This window comes from Dipteris shenzhenensis, chromosome 14, assembly GCF_047967505.1.
Source record: "Dipteris shenzhenensis isolate YYH24624 ecotype China chromosome 14, Dip_SZ_1.0, whole genome shotgun sequence".
NCBI lineage: Eukaryota > Viridiplantae > Streptophyta > Polypodiopsida > Gleicheniales > Dipteridaceae > Dipteris > Dipteris shenzhenensis.
In genome coordinates this window covers 19,050,036-19,070,610 of record NC_141609.1, presented here as the reverse complement: position 1 = coordinate 19,070,610, position 20,575 = coordinate 19,050,036, and the positions used below count along the sequence as shown (strand labels likewise).

The window sequence follows — 20,575 nt, the reverse complement described above, 5'->3', positions numbered from 1 at the left end:
AATTACTTGGAAAGCAGCCCCAGCCCGGAATCAACCCAAAATCTCAACAACTGGCCTTCTACTGCCCAGCAACAAACGAACCACAGCATCCACAGCCTGGTCTCCGTTAGAAATCGGAAAAAGACAGGCCAGCCAACAAAAACACGCCCCAAAAGGCCCAAAAAGCAATTCGTCCAATCTGTAAACACCTGCGCGGTCCCAGAGCCAAATCGTCTTGCTACCAGACCTGGAAATCAGCAAAAATCACCCCCATATGAAAATCACCTTGCTTCCTAGTACCTGGATCAGCGAAAATCCCCTCCAGGTGAAATCGTTCTTCTTCCCTCACACCAGAATCAGCAGAATTCAAACCTGAGTGAAATTGCCCTGCCTCCCTAGCCTAGAAATCGGCAAAATCCAACCCCAGGAGAAATCGCCCTGGCAGATCTTGCTCCAAGACAACCTGCAGACCTCCAGGATCAGCTCGCCCTAATCAAATCTGCCCTGGACCAGCCTTGGGGCAGCAGAAATCAAATCACAATTCTCCCTAGCAGCTCCCTACACACACTAGAGTGGGCGAATTCTCTTCTGGAAACTTCCTGCATGCAACTGACTTGACCTGGCCCCTGGTTGCACTTGAAAGTCTGTTTTTGGCCTCTGGACACAGTTGGCAGATTTTAAACTAAAAATAGTAAATGGATTTTTACCATTCTTCTAGGGTCACCAGAAAACTACCCCAAGGCACAATTAATACACCAACATGTGCACAATTTGCCTGGGAACACTAGGAATTTCCCCGAGCCTGATACACGTACCAGGACTCCCGAAACTCCCATGCCACCAAGGTCCAAGGTATTCATGCGTAAATTCAATTACGTTCTAATTCACGGCCTCGTGACATAAAGCATTCGTGGGATGTTTCCTGCAGCATTTTTGTCAGGCTTTCATCCATTGCTTGGCATGTAGGAGGCATGTGACAGCATGATATCTCTGCTTCTAGTTTCTACTCATAAATGTGGGCTTTTTTATAGTCCATTCTCAGCATGGGGAGTGCAGTATTTTCTTGACTGCAACACTATTTTGCCCTTAAGTTCCAATGGCATTGCTTTGTGGTCCGACTCCAAGGTCTCCCCCTCAATCTTGAAGTATTCCAAATTATGTCTTGCATTCGAGCTTATTATCACATAGTCAATCATGATTGACCCTTGAGGAGTGTTGCATGTATATCCTGTTGGGATATGTGTCATCAAGGGCTTGCTAGGAAGTGTGCATCCACTAGCAGTCATATGGTTGTGTGTGTGTGTGTGTGTGTGTGTGTGTGTGTGTGTGTGTGTGTGTTTTCACTCAGTCAGTGTTGGTGTGGGATGTGTGTGTGTGTGTGTGTGTGTGTGTGTGTGTGTCTCCGGTGTGTGTGTGTGTGTGTGTGTGGAGGAGGAGAGACGACGGCAAGAGAGACGAAGTGTGTGAGAGAGACGAAGGCGACGAGTCGAGGAGAAGACACGAGTCGAGGGTCTCCGCTCATCCCTGCGCTCTTCCGTACACGCCTGCGTCACGCTTTCGTTCATCCCTGCGTTATTCCGCTCGCTCCTGCGCTCTGCCCGTACAACTGTACGGACGTCGTACCTTTGTACGGACGCCGTACAGCCACGCCTCTCTTTCGCTGCGTTGCTCCGTCGCGTAAGCTTGCCCTACGCCATCTTCCCCGTTGCACAGCCGTACCACTCGTCCTTTTCCATACATATAGTCTTGCCTACTGCGTCAGCCGCCCTTTCCACCTCTGAAATCCGTACAGTCTTTACTCTCCCTGCCTCCTCCTTCATTCCGTACAGTTCGCACCTCCAGCCTGTTCTTCGTGGCCAAACCTCCCCCGGCCATCAAATACAAGTTGAAGCTTCCTTCATTGGTTGCTCCTCTTCGAAAATTCTCTCAGCAAGCAATTATCATCTTCTTCCCAGGAAAGTTACCTTCAGCAAATGATGTGGCTCAGTGGGTTCAGGCATTGTTGGGAGGCTGCTTTGTTGAAGGGGTATATTTTGCTTCTAGGGGTTTTTATGAGGTGCACTTTTCGGATGCCTCATATCGCCAGCAGATTTTGGAGATGTCGCCCCTTTTCTATGGCAGACAAATGGTGCATGTCATGCCATGGTCGCCAAACAAAGATTACCACAGCCTCATTCGAAGCCTCATTCGACATCACTGCCCCGTATGGGTTGAGGTAGTGGATTTTCCAGACTATATGAGGGCTGAGTTACCAAGTTTGGCAGCCACTTTGGGGCAAGTTGTATGCCCACCCCGCCCTTCGGGTAATCGCAATCGCTTTTGTATTCTTTGGGATACAGATCACCCAACCCCTCCTTCCATTGCGGTAGAAGTGGAGGATGTTCCCCTTGGTGAAAAATATTTTGACTTGAAATGGGGAGTTTTTGCAGGTGCTTGTTTCACATGCCATAAGTTTGGCCACTTAGCCTCACAGTGTCCTGCAGTTCTGCATCAGCTCCCACCCACAGCTATTGCTCCAGAAAATACTCCCCCTCCGACTTATGCCCCGGGGTCTAAGGCAATGCCTACCAAACTGGGTGATGTGGCTCTCAAATCTGTCCCTTCCAAAGAAAATGTGCTTCAGGTTTCAGCTAAGCAAAAGGATAAGGGTAAGGGCAAAATTTCAGAATCTCATGTCTCTCCCCAGGGTGCCTGGCAGCAACCCAAAAAGGTATTTGCTCTCAAACCACGTCCACTACAATCTCGCCATTGGGATGCTTCAATTTCTACCCCTGGTCAGACCTCTTCCCCTGCTGACAGCCTTGCTTCTCAACTGTGGGTTGATGTGCTAAAAAGAGGCATCCCTGTATGTGATAATGATGAGGATCATAGAGCTAATGATCCAGGAGCCCAGGTGGATGTTGATGTCATGGCTGAGGCCTGACAGTTTATACTCTATTCTGCCTTTTGGTTTGACTGTACATATCTTTTATGTCTACTTCAATTACTTGCATTACATACAACGTTCAGGGTCTTTGCAATGTCAATAAGTGGAGACTTTTCTGGCATTATGTACATAGAATGCATCCCGATGTGATCTCTTTACAAGAACACAACCAACACTTCTTGGCTGGCCAGCAAGGCCACTATGCTGGTTATGATATCTTTTATGCTGGTACAATGCACTTTTCGGGGGTTTGCATGCTGGTAAAACATGATATACAGCCCACGGTGGCCTACAACGATCCTCAGGGTCGATGGATGGTGATCAGGTGCACCTGGCAGGCTACTCTCTATGAAATAGCATCTGTTTATGCCTCACAAACTTCTGCGACTAGAGCTCAAATGTGGGCCTCCCTCAAACAATACCCATGGCTTTCCAATGCTTTTTTGTGTGGAGACTTTAACAATTCGCCTGCCTCCCAAGACAATACTACTCATCGCTCTCACATGATCCCCACTGAGTCTCGACATTGGGAAGATATGCTCTCATCTCTGCATGCAGAAGATCTATGGCTCTCAACAAGGGACACAGATATGGGTTATACATATCATCACAATGCCTTTACTCATTACTGGGCTCGACTTGACAGATGGTATTTGCTGCATGCTCAGCAGTATGCTGATTTTACATGTACATTGCGGATTGATCACTCCCTCCTGCTATCTGATCATTTTCCAGTATGCTTGACATTATCAATAGCACGCCTGACAGATGATATGCCGTTTTTTGGTCATCGCCTGCTCCATGTTAATAGTGCCTACTTGCTTCATCAACAATTTCAGAACATGGTGAGAGTGGCTGTCCGTCCCCTCCTCTTACATGCTCAGGAGGATATGGATTTTGCTTGGATCAGTCTTGCTCATCGCTTACAGGCTGTTACTCAAGACTATGGACGGAGTTACATGGAAAACCTTAGGCTTAAGATAAAATGGGCTCAATCTCACAAGCAGCAAATGGATGCAATCAGTTCTCATAGGCAGCTTACTTCTTCTGAACAGGATTCTTGTGCTTACGCGGTTCATATCATCCACCAAAATGATCTTCGCAAATTAAAGAAGTGGCAAATCCGAGCTCGTATGAAACCCCTTTTGGATAAGGGCTGCTCCTCCAAAGCCTTTTTCAAAAGTCTCCATGCGGATAGGCGAAAGGAGGATATTTGCAGGATCAAGAAAGATGATGGCACCTGGACCACTTCCAAATCAGACTTGGAATTGCAATGTTCTAGTCATTTCCAGCATCTCCTTTCTTCTCAGCCTGATCATTTGACGCAAGTAAATGCAGCCAGGTCTCAATTCCTTATGCATGTTCAGCCCATATTATCTCGGGAACAGGCCCATGCATTGGAGCAGCCTTTTATGCTTAGTGAACTGGAAGATGCTTTGAGTCATCTACGCAAAAGCAGCTCCCCTGGTTGGGATGGACTGACTGTTGAATTCTTCCGTGCATTTTGGGGTGATCTCAAGAACACTCTCCTTCTAATGATCAATCATGCTTGGGCAGAACAATCTCTTCCTCCATCCTGGAAACATGGCCTAGTAAAATTGATTCCCAAAAAAAGGTTGTGTGAGACGATGGCTGATTGGCGGCCTATATCTCTCATGCCTGTCATTTACAAACTCATTGCTAAAATGATTGTCCTCAGGGTTCGCTTCCTCTTGCAAGCAGGACTTCATCCTAGGCAGTATGGGTTTGTCCCCAGAAGGCAGATCACTGACAATATCTCCAATGCCTTGCTTGCGATTGAGTATGCCAAATATTCTAAACAAGATGTTCTCATTCTGCAAGTAGACATTGCGAAAGCTTTTGATACTGTCCATTGGGATTTCATCTCTCAAACTATGCAAAAATTGGGATTTGGCCCTCGGCTCGTCCACATCATTTACTGGCTTTATTCTCACGCCACGGCACAGTGCTTGCTTGGTGGTGGGTTGTCAAGAACCTGGACTATGACTCGCTCAGTGAGACAGGGTTGCCCTCTTAGTTCCTTACTGTATGCCATTGCTACCCATCCGTTACTCTTGCATATGGACTATCTGGCAGATACAGGACAGCTTCATGGCTTGCAAATTCCAGGGGCACAGTCATTTCTTGCACAGGCCTATGCTGATGATTCATACTTCATGCCAAGGAGTTCTCAAAGTGATCTTTCTCGTTTGATGCATACACTGAATGATTTTGGCATAGCTGCTGGACTGCATATCAATTTTCAGAAATCAAAACTTCTAGCTTTGAAAGAAGCTGATTGGCATGCACTTTTTTGGCCAGGCCACATTATCTCTTCCCTTACTATTGTCAGACATCTAGGATACCCCATTGGCTGGAATATTACTCCGCAACAACAGCTCAAATGGGTGCTTCAAAAGATCAACAAGAAGCTGGAATACTGGCATTTGTCCACTTGGCCTCTACATGTTCGACTCCGGATAGTACAGTCCATCATTATGGCATATGTGCAATTTTATTTGCCTCTTCTTCCTTGGTCTTTCAAGCATTTGGCTTCCTATATGTCCCAAGCTATGGAAATATTTTGGAAAAGCAAATCTCATAAAAAAGCTTTGCGACTACTACCTATGCAGTCTATTTGTTCACCCAAGACTCATGGGGGGCTGAATATTCTCAATCTCCAGGTTCATATGTTGGCAAGAAAGAGCACTATGATTGCTGATTTTTTTCAGCAAAAACAACCATGGGCTATTATGTTAGCAGCTATGTGTGGAAACATGGCTTCCCATGCATATGGGCATTGGATTACAGATCACTGGGAAGCAGTTTTGTCTTCCTTTCAGGGGAAAATTCCTGGTTGCCCTGTTTCTACTGCTTTTATTCATGATTGGAAGAGAATTCTTTCATATGCAAAATGGACAGGTGCTTCCTCTCGTCATGGTAATTCTTTTCGATTGGAAAGCATCCATTGGAGCAAGGTGTTTGCATCGCCTCTCGCTTTACAGGCACCTATCAAAGCATACAATCTCATGAAATTGGGCATAAGATTTGTTGGTGATGTTGTGGATCAACAAGGCTATATACTTTCATTTCCACAAGCTTGCAGGACATTCTCCTTGGGTCTGCATCATAGATCCATTTGGAGAACACTTTCAACTATGTTGCAGCCATTTGTTCCGGTTCCTCCACTGTTTGCACAGGACAGATTAATGGACTGGAATTTGACTTCCATACCTCCTGCTACCCATACGCTCTCAATACACAATCTGACCTCCTCGAAGGTTTACAGATCTCTTCTTCCACAGCCATGGATTGACAAGCATGCCAACACTCTTTGGAATTTGGATAGGCCTTTATCTTGGTGGCAATCCCGACTCATGAAAATCTGGAAAGCCAAATTGCCATTGAAACAGAGGCTTTTCTTTTGGAGATGTATAGTGGGAGCCTTTTCCATTAGGGTGAAATTGGCAGCACGCCGCATTGCTTCTCCTTTCTGCCCCCGTTGCTTTCATCCCCGCGAGACAGTTCCTCACCTATTATGGTTTTGCCCGCACTCTCGCACATTGATCACTCATGTCTCTCATTTACTGCGGCTTCGGTTCCCTTCTATCAGATTTGGGAAACTTTTCTGGATGTTTGGATGCCTCTCATCTCAGATGTCTCCATTACTCCTTTTCTTTCACTGGACTCGCTTTTGGGTATTATGGACCATTTGGGCACAAAGACTGCATTCTAGGATGGGTCAACAGTTTCCTCAGGCATATATTTTCTTCAGAATGTCCCTCAAGCAATCCTTACATGACAGTCTTGCTGCAAGGGATTTGGATGCTACTAGCCTTGAAGTGTTCTCTACTTGTTTTTGAGTTCTTCTATTGGGCTCTCTTTCGGAGTTCATTGCTAGTGTGTGGGAGACTTCCCATATTGTAAATTTATGAGGATATAAATACAATGGATTCTACCACCAAAAAAAAAAAAAAAGTGTGTGTGTATAGAAGAGGCACAATTAGTGCCATAGGCCATGACACAGGAAATGATGTAATGCAAAGGCCCCCATATGGGATGGTGCCTATGATTGTGGAGTTCCTATGATTAAGGAGTTACCTCCATTTATGTAGGAGAGGTGCCACTGATTTAGGACACCCTCTCTCCATTTCTATAAAAGAGGGACTTCCCTCTCAAATCAATAGAACACCCATTTGAATATCTCATGTGTTCTCACTCACCTCCAAGATGAAACTCTCCTCTCTCCCCAAGTTCCAACATATCCCCCCATGTCTTTGAAAAATTATGTGCCATTGCATCTAGAGGGGGCAGATTGGACCCCATGTTGAGTCATTTCCTTCTCTCTCCCTTGTCCCTTTGAATCCCTTTGTTCATGGCTTTTGAGTTCTTGGTAATTCATGAATTTGTGGACATGGTTAATCTCTATTTTTGTTTTTTGTAATGATAGGCCTTCAGGCAACCACACCTCGAAGTCCAACTTGTGGAGTTGTGGCCCAGCTGCTTAGGTGGTTTGGGATATGTCCATCTTAGAGTGCATTTCCACTTGGTTGGAATTCTCCTTCAACATGGTAAAGTAGAATAATTCTTACCATTAGTGGACAACTCTAGAAACATTGGTAGATTTCAAGGAGCTCCTATTTTCAAGGCTAACATTACACTTTTTGGTGGTGTTTGCCTTGACAATAGGAGCTCCGGGTATGTAGCTTCATCTGTAGCAATCGAAAGAATTATACCTCCTAATTTCTCCTATATCTCACATTGAAAGACAATGAGAATCTTATGAGGAAATGCATTCCAAAGGTCCATTGGAAGGTCCATGGAGCTGGTCATGAGGAGACTGTGAAACTCAGCCTAACCAAAAATCATACATGATATTGGTGTGGACTCTTATATGTCTAGTATGAATAGCTTGGCTCTCATAGCTCCCTCTCTTGTGCCTCTTAATCTCCTTGTTTGGGAGACCCTCATGTGTGAAGTGCCTCAACACGTTCCTTTCCTCTCTATTTAATTATTTATTTTTAGAAAAAAGAAGAGCCTCAACACAGATCAATCATCAGATCCTTAAATCCAGAAGATGACCAACATCTCAAGCAGGGAAAAAGAGACACAGCTTGTCCATGTAGCTTCTAAACTTAGATATGGGACCAAAGCTCTTGCTGAATACATAATGGAATTCCCCTAATCTCATAGGATGCTAAACCATAGACCACAATTATGTTAGAATAGGACTGGTCACCTCCCCACTTGTGAGCCCCCATATGAGGAGTGCATGGGGGGGTGGACAATGTAGTAATAAGCATGGGGCTGCCACATGGGCAGCACATGGGCTGTCATGTGGGCAGCAGAGAGAAAGGACAGGTACCTGGCAGGGGATACCCACCATGGAGGGCAGATCTGGCAAAGGAACATCCAGATGCTGTCCACACATGGAGAGGACAGAAATGCACAGGTCTGCAAGCTATGGAAGACCCTAATGGCATGCAAAACAGGCTGGAACAGGAGCAGGCCTGCTTGGGCCAGTGGCAGCCCGCCGTGTGGCTAGGCAGGGCCAGCAAGAGGCAAGAAATGAGCCTTGAGGGACTATTTATAGCCTCCCCAAGCCAGTCGGCTGGTAGGGACAGACTAAGTCAGCCAAGAAGAGGCTATCGGGTCGGTCCATTTGGCAGGGCCTTGTGCCCTATAAAATGGAGGCCTTTGGGTCTCATTTCATCATCACTTGGAGCAGCCTTCAAAGAGCAGCAAGGAGCAGCAGACCAGCCATCTTTTGGCCTACATCCAAGAAGAGAAAAGTAGGCTGCAAAGCTGTAGACTAAGCTCAGAGAAGATGCCCACCTAGACTGGCTTTCCGGACAGCAAGGTGGAAGAGATCCTTTGGATGGAGAATCTACATAAGCTCAGTGGAGCATGCAGGCCCAGAGATCTAGAGGTGCCAGGCATATAGTAGGAGAACCTTTTTGGTATTGTTTCTTGTCCAGTTTGTGGACGGACAGAAATATATATAAGAGTTGCTTCTAAATTGTCTTTGAGCACAATCTATTTACTAGTCTACACACACACAAATGGTTGTGAAGTACACACATATTTATGACCAGTGAAACACTTCCGCACGTAATTCCTGGGCTAATCTATCAGTCTTCCGCTACGGGATACCCTCTGGTGGGATTTCTAACAAATTACTCTTCTAACTCGATCTCCCAAATATTGATAAACCTTTTATGCTCAAGGGATGCATCTCCATGTCATGTTTCCATCCTAAGGTGGTGTGACAAGACCTTGAATTGACTCATGGTGAAAGTTGAAATAGAGGGCATTAGACATGTGTATCTATATACATACTAGACAAACAAGGCAGTCGTCTTTTAAAATCTACAAGAAGTGTCTATCTAGGATTGGAGCTTTATGCGGAACTTGTTCACATTCTACCTCAAGAGGCACAAGATGCAGGCCTCCAAGCTGCAGAGGAATTGGATTAGATTCTCCATCTATAAAGCAAAGCATCGAGTACCAACACTTGCTATTCCCCTTGGTAGTAGGCTTCATGGAACGGGAAGAGACATAGACATAGATCCTAGAAGTGTGACTCGAAGCACTCTCTATCCAATCTTCCAAAGGATACATATCCTTTGGTAAGACATCATGTACTATAAATATTATTGTCAAGTCTAGACTAAAGAGCACTTGTAGGTACCCATAGGACAATAAATCTCTACCTGCAATTCATACACACATGAAACTCCAGCTTCTGGCTTACAAAGACTCTACTCATCTAGCCTCAACTGCCTATAGGTCAACCCTAACTAGCCAAGGGGAGGCAAGGTACTACTCTCTAAGTCTCTCGATAAAGCAAGATCATGTTGCAGTGCAATGACCTTCCACAACTAGAACTGTGCAATGACCTCTCAAACTACCTCCTACTACCACAGGGTGTCGCGGATCCTCAGGCCTCATTGTGCTGTAGCCTTCAGGGTTGCTTCAAGCATAGGACTATGGGGAACGGTCTACGATCATCATACCTGCCAAGATCTTGTAGAGCTCCCTCTCTACATAGCTTGATCCCCAATGTAGAAATAGTCAAATCTCTCAAAGAGGGCATCATGTCTGCACTTCCTGAAGAAAAAACTGAGACTGTCTTTGTTAGATAATGACAACTGTTGTATAAACATACCCTTGGGGCACTTTTTCCTCACTTGGAAGGTTTTTCCTCCTAGGGTTAGTATACGATTAGCTTCCTTTGTAGAGGATATATTCCTGATTTTGAACATTCTTTGAAACAGAAGTCTTGCATTCTCCATACATCTCCATGTTTTGGTGTTCTCCCATCTCCCCCCTTTCCAACATTTGGTATCAGAGCCCTACACCTCCATTAGCTCAAGATCCTCTAACAAAAGCATTTTTCTTTCAAAGAAAAATGCTTGAGGGCTGAGGACAATGCATGATGAAGTAAGTGTGGGAGTAGCTTCTAGTTGTTGATACAATCATCCATCCAAGTTTGGGAGAAAACACATGTTCTCAGAGCCGCCATCGATTACACTTTGTGAGCTCTGCAACCTCTTTTTGTCTGATGGGATTGTATGCACCGTCACTTTGTTTGTCTCACTGAACAGCCAATTTCATCGCGAGCTGTGGTCACCTGTTTCATCCTTGCAACCCACGCGGCCTGTGAGCCCACACAGCCTGTTTCATCCTCGCAACCCATGCTCACGGCCTGTGAGCCACCACAGCCTGTTACCCTTTGCCATACCTCCATACAACTGCCTGTTTGTACAATCACTCCAACCCACATCACGTTTATTGTACGTGATTGCTTTTTGCTTCCATAGTTGCTAACAGATTCAATCAAAACATTAGGTCATTTGCAGTATTTGCCTTGTTGGCAATGCAAAATTTGCAGTGTTTGCTGATCGAGTGTGAAATTTGGGACTTTTGCATCAGAGCGAAATTTGCAGATTTTGAAAGTAAGAATCAATTTTTGCACTCAAATTGGGGTGCAATCAGTCCATTCTGTCAATTATTTGGGATGTTTTCGCATTTACTTTATTGATTTGAGGCCAGTATTGGGGACTAACGGCTAAATTGCTATTGATGCTCTAGCATAAGGGGAAGACTGACCCAATTGTTATTCAGGCCAATTTGGTCTGTGAAAGCGCCCACTAGGGCTGATGTCAACCGATTGTGTTGAGGTGGCACTTGGTCAGCTGTTTGCTGATGTGGCATCTCTATCTGAAGACGTCAAATGTCAATGGTCCTGTTGCTGACTGTATTCTCTGGTGTAGCCAATGGTAATATTGTGTTGCTGGCTGTTGCACTAGGCACCCATGATCATGTGGCTGTATCCATGGCTGTCTCAGGGACCTGTATCATCCTTTGCTGCTCAAACTCCATGTGTTGGATCAATCTTCTTGGAGCATGTACATAGGCGCATACTGGACTCCCTCCAGGTTAGGGCATGTCATGTTAGAAAAGACCCAACAGAGGGTACACACAGCGGAAATAATGCCCAAGAGCTCACACAGTGTGCGGTGTGGGTGTGGAATCACAAACTTCTTTACTTATGTGCATTCAATAGGTGTGCAGACTCATCAATAGACAATGAACCAAACTAGATAGAGAAACCACCAAATAATATATTTCCGTCCACAACTATGGACACAATACAAGAGAGATAGATCCAGAGTCCCACCAATGGTGTGGTCCTCTGATCTTACCACAAAGTCCTCCTCCTATCTGCTGGCTATCTCTAGACTAGAGTCCGCGTGCTCCACCTCGAGCGTGAGTAGACTTTCCGTCTAGGATGATCCTCTCCACCTTGCTGTCTGGAAACCAGCCTAGGTGGGCAGCCTCCTGGCTAAGTCTGCAGCCCTGCTAGCACCTCTCTATCCTCCTGAATGTAGGTCCAGAGGGTGGCTGCCTGCTGCTCCTTTCTGCTCTGGATCTGCTGCTGCAAGTGATATTGAAATGAGGCCTGAATGGCCTCCTTATATAGGCCCCAAGGGGGCTGGTAAAAACCGACCAGCCTGGTACAGACTGGCCGACCAGTCTGTGGCTGGTCCAGCCCTATAAGGCACACAACCCAGGGCTTTCTGGCCCAAACTTCCAGGGCCCTTTGGCCCTCCTTTCAAGGCATATATCCAGCCTATAAAAGGCCTGTTTCCTGCCCACTGAAAGCTACTTTTCCTGCTGCAGATCTGGGCGTGCACTCCCTGCAATGTCTGTGACTCTGCCAGGCCCTCTTCCCGGCCACGTGTCCTGCGCCGTACGGGTTCCTTGTGCTGGCTACTGCTTCGCCTTTTGCTACTGCAGATCCATCCTAGCTCCAGGTACCCACCATCTCTTTGATTCTTGCCCACATGACATCCAATCAGATGCCCATGTGACAGACACTCAAACCCTAGGTTCACCCCCCCCATGCTCTCCTCATATGGGGGCTTACAGATGGGGCTTCCCTAGGTGAGCAGGAGGCTGCCCACCTAGGCTGGTTTCCAGACAGCAAGGTGGAGAGGATCATCCTAGACGGAAAGTCTACTCACGCTCGAGGTGGAGCACGCGGACTCTAGTCTAGAGATAGCCAGCACATAGGAGAAGGACTTTGTGGTAAGATCAGAGACCACACCATTGGTGGGACTCTGGATCTATCTCTCTTGTATTGTGTCCATAGTTGTGGACGGAAATACATTATTTGGTGGTTTCTCTATCTAGTTTGGTTCATTGTCTATTGATGAGTCTGCACACCTATTGAATGCACATAAGTAAAGAAGTTTGTGATTCCACACCCACACCGCACACTGTGTGAGCTCCTGGGCATTATTTCCGCTGCGTGTACCCTTTGTTGGGTCTTTTCTAACATGGTATCAGAGCCCAAGTAGGAGGCTCACAGGTGTGGGAGCCTGAAGGCAAGGACCTTGCTGAAGGACGACCCTGATTCAGAAGCTCTAGGGAATCGACTTCCACGACTGGAGGATTGTGCCCTTGCGAGAAGGAGGGTGACTCAGGTTCAGTCAGGTGCGTTCAGAATTCTGGTTTACTGAAATTGAGTTTGGTTGACTTTGCTGAGTGGTATATACAGCAGAGATGTCGACAGCCTCTTCAGCCCCTGCTTTCCCTTCCTCCTCCTCCAGTTTTCTCTCTTTCACTATCCCTAACTTTGGAGAGTCCGGGAACCTGAACGGGACTAATTACCCGATCTGGAAAGTGAAGATCCGGAGTCATTTAGTGGCTCGGAAGTTGTGGAAACTGACCACGGGAGAGGAGTCGAAGCCGGAAGAGATGGTGGACAGTAAAGGGGAGGTACTCATGGCAGTAGACAGAGAGGAGCTTGAAGCTTGGGAAGAAAGAGATGCCCATGCCCTGGCAATAGTTATAGGGACTACGGCGGACTCCGTTCTTCCGCATATCCAGCTACATAGAGATGTGGGTCGACAAGGAGTCAGATGCCTTTGTGAAGGTGAAGGACAGTATGGAGCGCTTGGTACCTTCCAGGTGTGTAGCTGTTGACACTGACACGAGGGTGGATTCCATGGAAAGCCTTGGGGTCTCATGGTCAGATGGATGCTGGACTTCAGAAGGGGACAGTACAGGATTACACAGGATCTTGGCGGGTGCCTCATTGAGGTACAGGGTTTGCTTTCAGAGCGAACATTCAGGCAGTACAACAGTCTGGTATGTATTTGATATTCTGCATTTGAGCCTTTATAGCATGCTGTGGAGAGATTCTGCTCTTCATTTGTCTCAGGTGATAAGAGATTGGAAGGAATTGGCCTTCTTCGAAGGCAGAAGGGGAAGTATTTGTGCTTCTTCAAATCTCGGACGCAGATTGCTAGAAGGTGGTGGACAAAGAGTACTGAAGCCAGAAGAGTACCTGCTTGAGAACTCAGCGAGAGTTCATGGTCCAGGTTATCTGGAAATATTCATTGGTTGCAGACCTTGCCAGAGAAAGGACGGGTTGAAACAGACCCTCAGAGCATGGTGCCTGGAAGACTCCAGGTTGTTCACTCATTATGAGGGGGACAACTGGAAGATCGTGACGGCGGGGTTGCTCGAGTTCAGAGGCGGGAATGCGACTGAAGGAGGTGGTACCAGGAGGTGGTACCAGAGATGGACCTGTGTACCAGGATGGTGTGCGGAAGCGGAAGCGGACCTGGTGGAGCAGGAGCCACTGGATGCAAAGCCAGGAAAAGATTTTGACACCGAAAGGTTCCAGAGTACTACGACCAGGGAGTTACTGGAGCATCTTCATCTGTTAGCATTATTTGCATCTCCTGTCTACAGTGTACTTGTGTGCACAGTGCTCTGAGTGAGGGCTTCTTTGTGGGTGTGCCCGCCCCTCGTGAGGTTCTTTCATTCCCGGTTCCACACTTGTATCTGACACTACTTTCCATCGGTCAGAGGCTATTCCTACACTCAGAGGGGGCACCCACGAGACAGGGCCGAGGCTGGCCGACCAGCTCCCACGCAGCAGGGGGGGCCAGAGGGGGTAGGCTGGCCGACCAGCCCCTGGCCGACCAGCTGGTCGGCCCAGTTGGCTGACCGACCAGGCTGGTCGGTCTAGGCCATCTGGCCGACCCTCCTGGCCTTCCCTATAAAAGGGTCTTCCCCCTTCCTCATCTTAGCAGTTCTTCCAGCAGCTCCTCAAGGCTCTTGTCTTCAGCCTACTCCTTGCCATCTTCACTGGAGCCTCCCTTCAGCTGTTCTGTTGGCTGCCCACGCTCCCTCTGCAGATCTTCTGGTGCAGCTCCTCCAGCCTCCTCGCTCCAGGCTCCTCCTGCCTCCTCGCTGCAGGCCCCTCTCTAGCCTTCTCGCTCCAGGCTCCTCCTGCCTCCTTGCTGCAGGCTCATCCAGCCTCCGTGCTCCAGGCTCCTTCAGCCTCCTCGCTCCAGGCTCCTTCAGCCTCCTCGTTCCTAGGCTCCAGCCTCCTCGCCTCAGGCTTCTGCCTCCTCGCTCCAGGCTCCTCCAGCCTCTGTGCTCTCAGGCTCCAGCCTCCTTGTGCCCCTATCCTCTGCTCCAATTCAGCCCCTTCTGCAGCTCCTGTTCAGGACTCCTTGTATTACAGTTGCTGCCCTGGTTTATGGGCTAAGTTACAGCAGATCTGTTTGTGGCACATCTTGTTGTCTCTAGTATTCTCTGTAGCTTCAGTTTGCTTACATCTTCCGCTGCCACTCTTGACATCATCGACGTGTTGGCATTGGGCTGAGATGTGTCGGTGAGAGGGGGTGTTGGAAAGGTCACCTCCCCATTTGTAAGCCCCCATATAAGGAGAGCATGGGGGGGGTGAACCTAGGGTTTGAGTGTCTGTCACATGGGCATCTGATTGGATGTCATGTGGGCAAGAATCAAAGAGATGGTGGGTACCTGGAGCTAGGATGGATCTGCAGTAGCAAAAGGCGAAGCAGTAGCCAGCACAAGGAACCCGTACGGTGCAGGACACGTGGCCGGGAAGAGGGCCTGGCAAAGGCACAGACATTGCAGGGAGTGCAGGCCCAGATCTGCAGCAGGAAAAGTGGCTGTCAGTGGGCAGGAAACAGGCTTTTTATAGGCTGGATATGCCTTGAAAGGAGGGCCAAAGGGCCCTGGAAGTTTGGGCCAGAAAGCCCTGGGTTGTGTGCCTTATAGGGCTGGACCAGCCACAGACTGGTCGGCGAGTCTGGTCGGCCAGTCTGTACCAGGCTGGTCGGTTTTTACCAGCCCCCTTGGGGCCTATATAAGGAGGCCATTCAGGCCTCATTTCAATATCACTTGCAGCAGCAGATCCAGAGCAGAAAGGAGCAGCAGGCAGCCACCCTCTGGACCTACATTCAGGAGGATAGAGAGGTGCTAGCAGGGCTGCAGACTTAGCCAGGAGGCTGCCCACCTAGGCTGGTTTCCAGACAGCAAGGTGGAGAGGATCATCCTAGACGGAAAGTCTACTCACGCTCGAGGTGGAGCACGCGGACTCTAGTCTAGAGATAGCCAGCACATAGGAGAAGGACTTTGTGGTAAGATCAGAGGACCACACCATTGGTGGGACTCTGGATCTATCTCTCTTGTATTGTGTCCATAGTTGTGGACGGAAATATATTATTTGGTGGTTTCTCTATCTAGTTTGGTTCATTGTCTATTGATGAGTCTGCACACCTATTGAATGCACATAAGTAAAGAAGTTTGTGATTCCACACCCACACCGCACACTGTGTGAGCTCCTGGGCATTATTTCCGCTGCGTGTACCCTCTGTTGGGTCTTTTCTAACACCAACACCCCCTCTCACCGACACATCTCGGCCCAATGCCAACACGTCGATGAAAATGCTCCAGTAACTCCCTGGTCGTAGTCGTCTGGAACCTTTCGGTGTCGAAATCTTTTCCTGGCTTTGCATCCAGTGGCTCCTGCTCCACCAGGTCCGCTTCCGCTTCCGCACACCATCCTGGTACACACGTCCATCTCTGGTAGCACCTCCTGGTACCACCTCCTTCAGTCGCATTCCCGCCTCTGAACTCGAGCAACCCAGCCGTCACGATCTTCCAGTCATCACCCTCATAATGAGTGAACAACCTGGAGTCTTCCAGGCACCATGCTCTGAGGGTCTGTTTCAACCCGTCCTTCCTCTGGCAAGGTCTGCAACCAATGAATATTTCCAGATAACCTGGACCATGAACTCTCACTGAGTTCTCAAGCAGGTACTCTTCTGGCTTCAGTACTCTTTGTCCACCACCTTCTAGCAATCTGCGTCCGAGATTTGAAGAAGCACCAATACTTCCCCTTCTGCCTTCGAAGAAGGCCAATTCCTTCCAATCTCTTATCACCTGAGACAAATGAAGAGCAGAATCTCTCCACAGCATGCTATAAAGGCTCAAATGCAGAATATCAAATACATACCAGACTGTTGTACTGCCTGAATGTTCGCTCTGAAAGCAAGCCCTGTACCTCAATGAGCCACTCGCCAAGATCCTGTGTAATCCTGTACTGTCCCCTTCTGAAGTCCAGCATCCATCTGACCATGAGACCCCAGGGCTTTCCATGGAATCCACCCTCGTGTCAGTGTCAACAGCCACACACCTGGAAGGTACCAAGCACTCCATACTGTCCTTCACCTTCACAAAGGCATCTGACTCCTCGTCGACCCACATCTCTATGTCAGACATCCTTACTGTGACTTCTGGATCAACATATCTGACCTCGGTAACACTCGGTGATGTCACCAGGAACAATTCTTCGATTACCACATTAGCTTTGGCCTTTCCCTCTGAATCTGAGTCAGACTCCTTTTTCAGATCCGCCTTTTTCTTTCTGCAATCCTTTGCAAAATGTCCGGGCGTATCACAATAGAAACACTTCTTCTTGTGCTTCCTCTTCGAAGTCCCCTCGTCGTCAGAGTCGTCTTTATTGGACTTGCCACCGTTAGGCTTGCCCTTTCCTTTGCCAACAGAATCCTTTGCCAGCATCGCCTTGTCGTCTTTGTCCTCGTTGTAGAGCTTCTCCCGAGCTTCCTCCTGTAGCAATAAGGGACACAACTCCTCAAATGTCAGAGGTTTGGTCCTCTGTCCTGCTGTCACAGCCGTAACAAAGCTCTTGAAACTCCGAGGCAGTCTCCTCAGTACCATCAAGGCCAGATGGCATGAGTCCGTCTTCTGACCAATTGCTGCCAGCTGATCCCGCACCACCTTGACCTTCGTCAAATGGCTATGTACCGTATCGCCTTCTTCCATATCAAGATTGTAGAGTTGATGCTGAAGAAGCACAATCCGGGAGGTATTATCAGTCTCGTACAGATCTTTCAGTGTGGCCCACGCCTCAACTGACGTCTCAGCCAGCTGGATATGCGGAAGAACGGAGTCCGCCGTAGTCCCTATGATTATTGCCAGGGCATGGGCATCTCTTTCTTCCCAAGCTTCAAGCTCCTCTCTGTCTACTGCCATGAGTACCTTCCCTTTACTGTCCACCATGTCTTCCGGCTTCGACTCCTCTCCCGTGGTCAACTTCCACAACTTCCGAGCCACTAAATGACTCCGGATCTTCACTTTCCAGATCGGGTAATTAGTCTCGTCCAGGTTCCCAGACTCTCCAAAGTTAGGGATAGTGAAAGAGAGAAAACTGGAGGAGGAGGAAGGGATAGCAGGGGCTGAGAGGCTGTACATGGCGACATCTCTGCTGTATATACCACACAGCAAAGTCAACCAAACTCAAATTCAGTAAACCAGAATTCTGAACGCACCTGACTGAACCTGAGTCACCCTCCTTCTCGCAAGGGCACAATCCTCCAGTCGTGGAAGTTGATTCCCTAGAGCTTCTGAATCAGGGTCGTCCTTCAGCAAGGTCCCTGCCTTCAGGCTCCCACACCTGTGAGCCTCCTACTTGGGCTCTGATACCATGTTAGAAAAGACCCAACAGAGGGTACACGCAGCGGAAATAATGCCCAGGAGCTCACACAATGTGCGGTGTGGGTGTGGAATCACAAACTTCTTTACTTATGTGCATTCAATAGGTGTGCAGACTCATCAATAGACAATGAACCAAACTAGATAGAGAAACCACCAAATAATATATTTCCGTCCACAACTATGGACACAATACAAGAGAGATAGATCCAGAGTCCCACCAATGGTGTGGTCCTCTGATCTTACCACAAAGTCCTTCTCCTATCTGCTGGCTATCTCTAGACTAGAGTCCGCGTGCTTCACCTCGAGCGTAAGTAAACTTTCTGTCTAGAATGATCCTCTCCACCTTGCTGTCTGGAAACCAGCCTAGGTGGGCAGCCTCCTGGCTAAGTCTGCAGCCCTGATAGCACCTCTCTATCCTCCTGAATGTAGGTCCAGAGGGTGGCTGCCTGCTGCTCCTTTCTGCTCTGGATCTGCTGCTGCAAGTGATGATGAAATGAGGCCTGAATGGCCTCCTTATATAGGCCCCAAGGGGGCTGGTAAAAACCGACCAGCCTGGTACAGACTGGCCGACCAGACTGGCCGACCAGTCTGTGGCTGGTCCAGCCCTATAAGGCACACAACCCAGGGCTTTCTGGCCCAAACTTCCAGGGCCCTTTGGCCCTCCTTTCAAGGCATATATCCAGCCTATAAAAGGCCTGTTTCCTGCCCACTGAAAGCCACTTTTCCTGCTGCAGATCTGGGCGTGCACTCGCTGCAATGTCTGTGACTCCGCCAGGCCCTCTTCCCGGCCACGTGTCCTGCGCCGTACGGGTTCCTTGTGCTGGCTACTGCTTCGCCTTTTGTTACTGCAGATCCATCCTAGCTCCAGGTACCCACCATCTCTTTGATTCTTGCCCACATGACATCCAATCAGATGCCCATGTGACAGAAGGTTCACCCCCCCCATGCTCTCCTCATTTGGGGGCTTACAGATGGGGAGGTGACCTTTCCAACATGTCAAGCCAGTAGCAACGCATAGTTGTTGGATTTGGATCTTACACAGGCACATTTAGGGCTTATGGAGGTAGATCTACAACAACGGTCTGCCAATAAAGAAATATTGATGTGTAAATTAACATTAATATAAAAAGGTGAAAGCTCTTAAAACTCGATACTCTGCCTATTACAAAGCGTCTGGAAAAGCCAACAAAATGGACTTCCCACACAGACTTTCAACAAGAGTGCACAAGCGCACATGGGCACTGCCTCCCAATATAGTGGTAAAAGCAAGCGCTTTTGGATGCAAAAGAGAAAGCAAACGATTTTTTAAAGGAAGGCAATTTTTGTAGGACAATGTCCATAAATAGCAATTTGAAAACACACAACTTAATTAAAATTTCACAAATCCTCCACTATAGCACTCCCTCTAAAGAGGGAGTGCTAATAAAGAGTCAAACATGGCATGCATGCATGGGCAGCTTTTGAGTTGAGTCGTGTGAGAGCACCGGTTATGAGGTGCTTCTAAGTAAGAAAGGAATTAGTCAAGGTGGGTGCGCTGCTATTCTACCGAAGCTGCTCCTTGCTGCCCTGTTTGTTCTATTTTCGTTTTGAAAGACTGCTCTACCCTCTCGTCTCTTTGAATTTCTGCAAGCGCTTGCCTCTTAGAATCAATAAAGATGAGATTTGGGCAATACCAGTGTCTTTCATTGTTTCCCGAAGTAAAACTTGACAATCTCAACATGGTTCCATTCTCAGAACATCCATATTGGAAGTGCAGTGCACCAAGGGAAAGGCAAATTACAGGACAGTCGAGGAGAGCCGCTATTGATTCGAGAAGAGCTTTGGAAATCGAGTAATGATCTTTGCCAGGATCTTTCTCTACTGGAACTTCAAGGTTCGAGAGTCTCCAAATTCCAACATCAGGCTGCGGATGGGGGGGCGAAGTGATATGGGAGCTACGAGGCTGCGAGAAAGGTGGCCGAGTGGAGTGAGGAGGCGAGGGGCGGATAAGCGGGGACATGGGTGGGTTCGCAAAGAACAGCTGGTGATGGTGGCAAGGGAGCTGGAGCTGCATGGCTGCGGAGTGAATAAATAGTGAACGTGCAAATAACTATATTTGTGGTGTGTTAAACATTATCCTTTGTTGCGGATCAGCTCTACTAGCTCACGTGGCTTCCCTGCGTGCTGGGCCCCTGAGAGCGCTTCCGCGCGATAGCCAGCCGCCTCGTGTCGCAGCGATGTTCAGAGAGCTTGTCAGCATCTAATGAAGGAGGAGACTTGGTTTCCCATCCTTGCGGTGGAACGTTGGGCTAGCCCTTTCTTCTCATGGGGCGTCCCGAA

The 20,575-nt window shown here is 48.0% G+C and overlaps 1 protein-coding gene across 3 annotated transcripts in view; it reads right to left on the bottom strand.

The window, feature by feature from the left end:
• PDE327 (FAD/NAD(P)-binding oxidoreductase family protein) overlaps nucleotides 1-20,373 on the bottom strand; it is a 72,741-nt gene extending 52,368 nt beyond the window's left edge. For all 3 annotated transcript variants that reach the window (XM_087384615.1, XM_087384616.1, XM_087384617.1), the window contains exon 1: nucleotides 20,037-20,373. In XM_087384615.1, coding sequence (XP_087240741.1) covers nucleotides 20,037-20,309 — 273 coding nt within the window. In that variant the 5' untranslated portion in view covers nucleotides 20,310-20,373. The remainder of the gene's footprint in view (nucleotides 1-20,036) is intronic.
• Nucleotides 20,374-20,575: the final 202 nt, after the last annotated feature.